We start from the raw sequence: 10005 nt of genomic DNA, 5'->3' as shown, positions 1-10005 counted from the left end.
AATTCTCATCTAAGCGTGTAGGTCTAGCTTGTTCTGTCCTAGGTTGATGAACCAATCCGAAGCCTGACAAAAGACTTAATCAGAGAAGGCAAATGTCTATCCAATCAAGAGAATAATTTCAAGAACATGTCATGAACTCAAATATCTCGCCCCAATGTGAGCTAGAAATTCTCGTTCCATCACGAGGTCTTGGAATTTCTCAACCCCAATGTCGGCACATTTTGAGCCCCATCATGGGCTCAAAATTCTAACCTAGCAATTTTTCACCTAAGTGCATATGTCTAGCTTTTCAGTCTTAGATTGATGTGCCAATCCAGAGCCTGACATACGACTCAGCTACAGCAGGCAATTGGCTAGCAGAGAATACCTTGGCTGAATCCAATCAAGAAAATAAGTTCTAGAACAACATGTTCTCTCCTATAGTAAAAGGATAACATTGTAACAGATGCTAGGGTGGGTAGGTTCCTAAATCCAAGGCATGCATGCATATCGCATAGAAATTAATATTCTTGTCACTAAGTAGAAGAACATGAATTCAGAAAAATATTTCTGCTTATTGTTTCCATTAAGTTAATAATCTGAAGAATGTCACGATCTATCATTTCTTGGTTGTTTTACAATCCTGCCTTTTTGCAGTTAATAATAAAGAAGTCTACATGAAGCAATTTCTAGAAATACACCGCTCCAAGTAGACCAGGGGCTTATCTTTCTTACCCTTTCCTTCTCTTGGGACTTAAAATGAAATCATCATCATCATCAGCGTCATTGCTTACTCTTCTCTTGGCTTTGATATCTCCATTCTTTGATCCCTGCTGCTGTTTCTGTGAACTCTCAGGTTTGTTGCTGAGTGGGTGTGGAGATTTGTTTGGTGTCCCCATCCGAACTTGCTTTTGCTTTCTCTGTTTCTTCTCGTATGCCTTTTTGGCTCTCTCAGGGGATAACAAGCCATGTTCCATCATCCTAAAAAATGACAAATGTTAACACCTTTACCATTATTTGTCAGCAAAAGCCACCAAGTTGGAAAATCAGAAAATAAAATTGAATAGTTTTTCACAAATATTCCTTGTCACCAAAAAGGAAAAAAGAATAAACACTTTTGCGACCACATGAAAGATAATTTTGCATAATCCATTAATCCAAAACTACGAGAGGGATTCCTTCAAGGGGCTGTTTTGCAGTAAATTGGATGGCTGTGCATGCCTCATCAAAGTCTGGTAACAGTAAACTCTGTTCGCCATTTTTTTCAATCTAAACTAGCTATCAAATTATAGACTACTCCTCCATTGTTATCATAAAGTCATTCTTTCCTTGACAAGAAACTAAGAAAAATTTATTAAATGAAAAATAAAATAGATGCAGAGATGGACGAAAACAAGGAAATGGAAAGCAGGAGGGCAATTGGCACACAACCTATTCATGAACCCCAATGAGTATTGGCCCATCCCTTCCCTAGCCAAAAGAATAACCAAATCTTCATAATCCAGACAGAATTAGTCTCTTATTATAAATATCTTATGAATCACTGGTTAAGGAAAGTTATTTTCTTTTAAATTAGTAGATTTGTTAAATAGTTTAACAAGATTATCAACATATGGCCACCATGTGAAGACCTGTTCTTGGAAGACCACATTATCAGGGTAGTATAACACCCATCAACATTTTCTTTTTCTCTCAGCTTTAAGCAACCAAGACAAAGCAAAACACAAACACATGCCACACACACAGAGACAAAGATAACTCATTGTTTTTCCTGTATCATACTGGGTTGAAGCATTTATTGAACAGGGGGCAGATTATTTATTGAACAAGGGGCAGCTTAGTCACATGCTCAGCATCTTCGTACATAAACATTCATAACATTACCAATCCACTGAAACGGAAAAATTTTGGCTTATGCCCACAGCAAGAAGATAATGGGTGTGTTTGGGAGTGAGGTGTTGTAGCTTTTAAGCTGCAACTGCTGTGGAGTAAAAGCTACAGCTGTGGAATAGAAGTTGGAAAAAAAAATTTGCTATGTTGCCAAAGTCCAGCTATAAGTATTTCCAAACACCTTAGTAGCTGGGTTTTGACAGCCTAAATACCTCACCACACTCCCAAACGGGCTAAATGTTAGCTAGTTGCAAGAAGCCAGTATTTATAACCTGCCATGATGTGTAACCTAATGCATCTAAGGACTCATTTAGGCTTGAACACACTGACCCAGATATCTACTTCCAAAAAGTAGAATTATCACCACCTGCATTTTCAGACGAAAAAACTACAGGAGCTCTTTCTAGGTGATAGAATTCATAAGACGTTAAGAGGAAGGGCCAGAGGACTCTAATTACTTCTGCCCTTGAGCAACATAAGTAACTTGGACAAGTTTAAAATTGATAATCGGACAATTTCTTAAAAGTAATTTCTTCCTTCTGCTTGCATTAGAGACAAATGAAGGTAAGGAAAGCTGTAAAATTAGAAGAAAAACTAACCAAAATTCTGCCATTTCACTTGTTGGTATCTGTTTTGACAACGATTCATAGAATATCCTCAAGGGCTCTCTCTGTCAAAATAAAATTATGAGCAAATGAATAACGGTAAACTAAATTACCTTATTCATGTTTAAAAAGAAGAAAGACAAAAACTATTATTCATCCATAACCACAACCTCTTCGGGAGGATCAAATTTCTGTCCGGGCAATGTGAACACTTTCTTCTCTCTCACTTTTGTGGTTGTTTTTGTAATAGTTTTTGATGAGCTTGAAGTCGTTTTCGACTTTACCTTCACAGATGAGCAAAACAAAACGGAATTCATCGCAAAGAGAAAGAACCCAGATCAATCGTAGCAATTAGACAAACTTCGTTAATCACAAACCCAGATCAATCAATACAGCGCAAAACATTCATATCAACTATCACTATTATCAAATCTAAATTAGCCAATTCAAAATTAGCCACTTAATTCACATTCTAAAAACAATATACCACCTACCAAAATCACCAAATTGTCAAACCAAACCAAAAAAAAAAAAGTAACTTTTTTTGTTATAAATGAGAAAAAAGCTACCAAATTTGAGATGGGTACCTCTGTTTTTGTGAGCGCAGATGAAGATTTTGGCGGCTGTTTGATCGAGCTATCAATCTTCTTCTTGTTCAAAGAAGAAGAATCAGGCTTCCCCTTTGAAGAACTAGCTTGATTGCTTGACTTCACCTTCCCTACACTGGCCTTGCTCTCTGTAGCCATCACTCTCTTAACCTCTATCCTTCAAATCAAACCTTTGCTATTAATCTGTAATTTTTCTTCTTAATTTTTCTAATTTCCAACAAAATATAGAAATTAATGTTTTAAAATTTTTAAGATGCTGGTTACTACCGTTTAACGGCTTTTAACTAAGGTTGTCTTGTTTAATGTAATAGGCTGAATGCATCTTGAAGTTTGTGCAGGAAAGTACAGATTTGACCTTGCGATCTGACGTGGACGTAAATTGAAGATGGAGGATAGAATAGGAGCAAACTGTTAGGTGCTCGGACGAGAATGGTTATGGTACGAGCACCCTCACAGTAAGCTTATTATTGGATTTCTTCTAGGAGAATGATAGTGTAATTGGATTACTCCAAAGGAAGATGATTGTAACTTTATAAGGAAGCATATAATCTGACGGTTGAAAGAGAGAGCTTTAGCCACTTATTGTGATCTTTCGCGTGATAAGGGCTTGCTTCCTCTTCTTGTTTATTTTAACATTGTATTTCTCCTACACTGATTTTCACGTAACTTCAGTGAAAAATGTGAAAAAGATGGGCGGGCCTATTTCACTCGCTACACTTAATTTTTTATTAATCCATTATAAAAATTTAAAATTATAGTTTTACTGTACAAACCCTTTTATACCCTCTTTATGTATTTACTTTATTTTTTATTTATATTATAGATAAGGATTTTGCTTATTTCCCAACTATCTTTATGGTTTCAAATTAAAAAAAAAATCTATAACTTTTAGGACTATTAAAACAAATACAACATGCATTGCAGAGAGGATAGGGATTTATATAAAAATAAGAGAAAGAGAAATAGTAATTAGAATAGTCCTTTGTTATGAAAAGTTCCTCGGTTCTCACATTATACTCCTTTGAGCGTAGTCCCTTCGTTATGTATACATACTTTGATGAGTAAATGTTTGTTCGATTCCTATATTTTAAGTGAAATGTTAGTTTAGTTTCTATATTTTAAAAAATAACTCAAGACACTTTTGTTGTTAAAACATGTAATACGTTATCTTTATTTTTCTTTACCATTACAATAATAATACCCTTACTTCAATCTTGAGAGCATTAATTGATTTATCCATAAAAAAGTTTAATTAGCAAATTGACTAATAATAATTAATCTAAAAGTACTAGTATTTTTCATACTCTTGCAATAATCTTTCTAATTATTATTTATAAATAAATTAGTACCAGTTAACTTAAAGCTACATTTAATAATTTGTTGTCTTGTTAATAACTATCAATCAAAATTTAAGGTACCAAATTAACCCTAAAATCAAAATAATAATTAAAAAATTTACTTTAATTCTTATTTTATTTTTAGTGTTAAATAATAAGAAGAAGATTTACTTCAAATTTTGATATTAACATTTTTTCTTAGAGTGGGACTATTGACACCCCTCTAAATATCTCTCAACACCTCTTTTCTTTATTAACTTCATTAAAATATTTAAAAATATTATAAAATTCTTTTCACATCCCTTTAATGACAAAAATACGCTTAATTTAAATTTATTAGTATAGACCCCATTGTTTAATTTTTGATCCCTTGATTGTGGATAAAATTTAATTTTTGATCCCTTGTTTAATTTATTAGTATAAAATTGTCTAATACTATTATTGACTAGCTAGATCAATTGTTTCTTATGTGGTAACTTCAAACACTAAATCCTTAAAAGCGCTTATACTAGTTTCGTATGGTGTTGCCAAGCCACATGGTTCATAATACTTGATCCAACCATTCGCAATAGGAGGAATAGGTGAAGCTAGAAGCATAAACACCTGCAGAAAAAAGCCATAGAAAAATTAGTCCAATAATAAAGATATTGCAGCATAATTTGAATTTCCAAAGTTTTACATATTTATATGAAATGACTTCTATTAACAAATCTAATAGTAATGATTTTATGTGAAGAGCATGATAATGGAACAAATCTAAGAGGAATGATGATTTTATGTCAATGATAATAGCAATGATTCTATTAACAAATCCAATAGTAATAAGGAATTTTTAAGGGGAAAAATTATTTGATTTTGAGTGGGGGTTTAATTAAAAATTGTCTTATTATGTAATTTTAATAAAGATTAAAATTGTAAAATAATTAAAGGGGTGTTAAGAGGTATTTAGAAGGGTGCCAATAGTCCCACTCTTTTTCTTAATGACAGTTGTAGGGAATTATTATAAAAACAATAAAAAAAGACTAGAATCTCATATAATTAATAATAAGTGTGTTTTTAAATATTTTTAAAAATATAACGATTAAACAAATACTTAACTTAAAATAAAAGTACTAAACAATCATTTACCCCATTTTAACTTATTTTTCTATAATTTTCTTTCTTATTTTATTTATCTTTCTGCAGTTGTTCTTCCCTTAAACGATAAAAAGCTACTACATATTCACATCCACATCACAAATAAACCGAACCATACAAATAGTTTCGTTAGCTGTTCAACACGATGAATCTTTTTTTTTTCTTCCTTGGAAAAAAAGAGAAAAGCTATGAAGCTTAAAACAGTTGGACACAAGTCACGTTCACCACATGAATCAAATAAAAAATTAGCCATAAGAATTTAATAACTTCAAAATTATAGGCTTTTAACAAGACACGAACAGAAAGGCACATGCATACAGCAAAAATAACTCCTTTCATTCAATCTATATGCAACAAATATCTGCTGTAGCTAATATTACAACAAAATTTCCTAATATTAACCCATTCATTTCATCTTCTTTCACTTCCCCAACTAAGGCTTCTTTCAAAATACCTCCAAATGTACAAAATTTGTTCAACTTGCAACTTATCGTCGTTACCTGGCTCTTGCTAGGAAAACTCTATTATACCAAATTGAATGGAGTATCATATGAAAGATATCATATTTAACAGGCCGAGGATGCCAAAGAAAATGCTGTTGTACCTTTTTGACCATCATCTGCATCTTAAGGTATCTCTTCTCTGAGATGGAAAGGAGTATGTTCTTCAAATTTGGAATATCCCTCTCCAAGACAAAAACAGCAAAGGATTCCCAGTTCAGTATCTCGAAAAATGGAGGCACAAAATTGTCGGATATGATTACTGGAACGCATTCGTAGAAAATGGCCTCCACTACTCGGGGACTATGGACTTCATAACCTTTTGCACATATACAATATTTGCTGCTCTTCATATGTTGGATGTAATCCGTTTTGCCCTTCCGCTTGCCCCTACCCTTAGCCTTGGGCATTTGACCAAATATTTTCATGTCAGGATCTTTATTTTCCCAGTGGTGTAATAGAATGGGGCGAAGATAGCCGTGCATGCTTCCAGCAAAGAAAGCCAGGATCGATCTCTGTGAAGCAGGTTTTCCGCCAATCGCCCAAAGAGGGTTCTGAGGTGAGAGCACATTTGTCTCCGGAAGAGATACATCCTTGCCAAATACAAAGCCTTGTTTTACATCGGAGTTGCAGAGTGCTCTAATGCAGTTGGCCATGATTATCCTTGTTTCTGCTGGGGCCTGCAAATAGGCAATTACTAGAAAAAGCAAGTTAAGGGGAATGAGTCCTGGAAACACTAAAATAAACATCATTTCATTTAAATATGCGAAGCATTTGAAGTTACATGTTCATCTTTTGAATAAAGTCATTACTCACTACCCAAGAAGTAAGCGTCATTCACTTATCCTAGTTACAAATTTTCTCGTTTAATTAAGTCATTGAATGCAATTGCAAACTAAACTGATAAATTATCAACACAAGTAATGAAATGGAATATTTTGAAATTCATGAAGATCCCAGATGCACCTAACCAATGTATACTTAGTACAATTCAAACAAGAAAAACATACCCAATCATGGCAAGCAACGAGGAAATGATCTGCTCCTTCAGTTCTATTCCAGAAATTATGTTTGGCTGAAATCATGTTGACATAGTTCCTCAAATATTGAATAAGGTCCTTATGATTATGAGAATTTTGCACATATAAGGTTTCTTCTAACATCCGAGAACTAAAAGGTAAGTAAAACAGGTGAGCTTTTCTTGAATCTCTAGTAACAAATTGTTTGTTAGCTTCTAGCTGCTTCATGAACCATCCCTCTGAAGCATATATTCCCTTCAGCACTGGCTCATGTAATATGGGTCTTTGTCCCTCTTTGTAAACATAAACTTTGAGTGTTTCTTCCATCAATTCATAGCTCCTGCAAATTGCATTATAAAATCTAAACTAATTAATTAGTCCTACAAATCGAAGTTGTAATGGATATTTATACTCTGCATTAAACTTTAGCAGCGCAAATTATTTGGAAATCAAAGAACAGAGGAGATTGTGTATCTTTGATGAAATAATCAAATATCACCAATTATAGACACCAGTTAATAGCAGGTATTAAAGCATTAATTTGCAATAAAAGTATATCAATTATAAGATAAATAATCAAATGGAAACAGAATTATGCGCTAACAGGTAAGTAAAAAAGAATGGTGATAAGATTTCGGTGGATTTTGTGGTACCTTTTGAACCTGGAAACACTCCGATAAAGAGGAGCATAAAGTTCATGATCATTCTTTAATAGGGGTGCATTCTCAATCTGTGATCTAGCATATAACATCTCTTGGTCAACGGCTGAGGACAATCTTGGTCTCTATAAACAACAGAGAAACATAAACGTAGGTAAAAGTAAATTGATACAGAACTTAAATCTCCAAACATAAAATTAGAAGCTTTACGCATACCATTGATCGATATGAAGCACGATTTTGTAGCAGCATATTTTTCATCTCAGCGATAGTGATTACTGCAGGGGTTGGAATCTCAGGCTTTTTATTCTCCTTAGGAACATCGACCCCGGAAGAATTCTCCCCCAATGTGTTCAAACTACTTTGTGCTGGTTTTTCGATCTTGACTAAAGCGGGTGTTGCATCCATGTCCATTGAAGATGTGTTAGAATCAATTGTAATAGGAGGAGTGCTAATATTTGCACCTTGTAGGGTAATATTAGATGATAAATCCATCACTGGGGACACAGGAATAGGTGAAAGACCAGCCCCGCCTGAATCATTTCTTTGAATAAAGCTCTGTTCTGATTCTCTGCCCTTTTCTGGTCCAGGCCCATTACCTGCATTCTGGACAGTATCCACAGTGGAATTTTTATTTAGCTCCTCCAATTTCTCAGTCATAGGCTCCTCATGATTATCTTCCCCATCATAAAAATCATCTTGTAGATTTGCATCCTCTGCTTTGGAGGTTCTAGTATCATTAGCCATCTCGTGCACATTATGTGTACCAGTAGAATTCAAGCCATTTGCAGTATCACTGGCTATCTCAGACTTAGATTCCGGACCGCCAGTCACCAAGCTATTGTTTTCCACTGCGGGTGCTGGAACCTTACCAGTAGAAAATACCGATGATAAAACATGATCATAGGGAAGTTCAAAATATTGGAACGCCACAATCACTGTAAGCATGATTCCCATAGGCCATAGTAATCTCTTCGTTTCCCCTTGACACAAGGATCGAATTTCATAACCCATTCAGATAATTGGACTGTCGGTTGACTTCCAACCAAAATTCTCATCACTGCACAGCCAAAATCCAATTTCAGCCAAAAATGCCTTCTAGTCACTTGGTGTTATGAATCCAATTTTAAATAAAAGTATAACTCATTATTTATGCTCAAAGTTTCACATGCAACTACATTGATTAACAACACTCAAACAAACAAGAAACATAAACAACAAAAAAAGAAAAAGAAAAAAAAGCCAAAAGCAGGATCTTCAACCATCAATAGCATGCAAATTTATAGAAGCAAGATCTCATGTGATCATGAAACAAACACTGCAGTAATCAAATTTCCAGCAGAATGAATTAAAATCAAACAGACATGCAATTCAGAAACCAACAACCAACTCTAAATGCTATTGAAAATTTACCAAGAAATAACGTGAAGGGCCTTCTTGTTGTTGGTTGCCACGAAAATATACGAAACCACTAAAAGGGAAACGATTCTTTCCCTTATTTAGTCGTTTTAAAAATTCTGAGCAACCAAATAGTCATTTTCTTTAATGAAATATAATTATTAAAATTAAGAAGAGTACTGGAGCTCGTTCAATCCTATTTGGTAGCTTCCAGTCCACGTACTTCTGCTCTGTTTGCCTGTTTGGCGTTTAGTGACTGTTTTTGGGCTTGACTAAGATGTATTGTTTCATTTAAATATAGGCTGTTCACCAGTTCGTCAATTATGAAATGTCAAATTCCCGAGTTACTCACGCGCACCTCGGCGAGTGTATATTCTCTACCATGTCTATTTGGTATTTAAGGTTTTTTTTTTAGAAATTATCTACCATCCACTTTAGGTTTACTCAGTTATTAGAAATATTATAGAAATTTGAATTTGTTCAAACTTTAATATTAAATTTTTTTAATTTGTATCAATCGTTCATCAAAATATTAACTAACTTTTATAATTAATGATGTTGCAAGGATAATTCCGACATCTGTTATGTTAAATACAAAATAAAGTAATAGCTTAAAATATAAAAATAAAAAATATTTTTCTATAACTATTATTCAATTAAGCATACTTATGTTAACTAACTTTTATAATTAATGATGTTGCAAGGATAATTCCGACATCTGTTATGTTAAATACAAAATAAAGTAATAGCTTAAAATATAAAAATAAAAAATATTTTTCTATAACTATTATTCAATTAAACATACTTAGAACTCGATTTTGAATTTTAAAAAAATCTAATTTGTCTTGTCAATTTATCTTCAAAATTACATAA

The 10005-nt window shown here is 33.6% G+C and overlaps 2 protein-coding genes across 3 annotated transcripts; both read right to left on the bottom strand.

Moving 5' to 3' along the window:
• Positions 1 to 534: 534 nt before the first annotated feature.
• LOC102609102 (hypothetical protein) lies at positions 535 to 3368 on the bottom strand. Its single transcript, XM_006475977.4, has 4 exons — positions 3062 to 3368; positions 2645 to 2758; positions 2469 to 2539; positions 535 to 960 (listed from the first exon to the last, which is right to left on the bottom strand). Exons 1-4 carry the CDS (start codon positions 3218 to 3220, stop codon positions 711 to 713), a joined length of 594 nt encoding a protein of 197 aa, XP_006476040.1. The 5' UTR covers positions 3221 to 3368; the 3' UTR covers positions 535 to 710.
• Positions 3369 to 5871: 2503 nt separating this feature from the next.
• LOC102610580 (probable glycosyltransferase At5g03795) lies at positions 5872 to 9382 on the bottom strand. 2 transcript variants are annotated; one of them, XM_025097913.2, is made up of 5 exons: positions 9148 to 9382; positions 7951 to 8794; positions 7729 to 7859; positions 7067 to 7436; positions 5872 to 6736 (listed from the first exon to the last, which is right to left on the bottom strand). In XM_025097913.2, exons 2-5 carry the CDS (start codon positions 8746 to 8748, stop codon positions 6053 to 6055), a joined length of 1983 nt encoding a protein of 660 aa, XP_024953681.1. In that variant the 5' UTR covers positions 8749 to 8794; positions 9148 to 9382; the 3' UTR covers positions 5872 to 6052. The 2 variants fall into 2 exon arrangements, with proteins under 2 accessions (XP_024953681.1, XP_006476046.1); XM_006475983.4 differs by having other exon boundaries at positions 7067 to 7415; positions 9148 to 9381.
• Positions 9383 to 10005: the final 623 nt, after the last annotated feature.

The sequence above is a fragment of the Citrus sinensis genome, chromosome 1 (assembly GCF_022201045.2).
Source record: "Citrus sinensis cultivar Valencia sweet orange chromosome 1, DVS_A1.0, whole genome shotgun sequence".
In the NCBI taxonomy this organism is placed as follows: Eukaryota; Viridiplantae; Streptophyta; class Magnoliopsida; order Sapindales; family Rutaceae; genus Citrus; species Citrus sinensis.
Note: the sequence above shows the minus strand (reverse complement) of the source record. Positions and strands in the feature narration are given on the sequence as shown.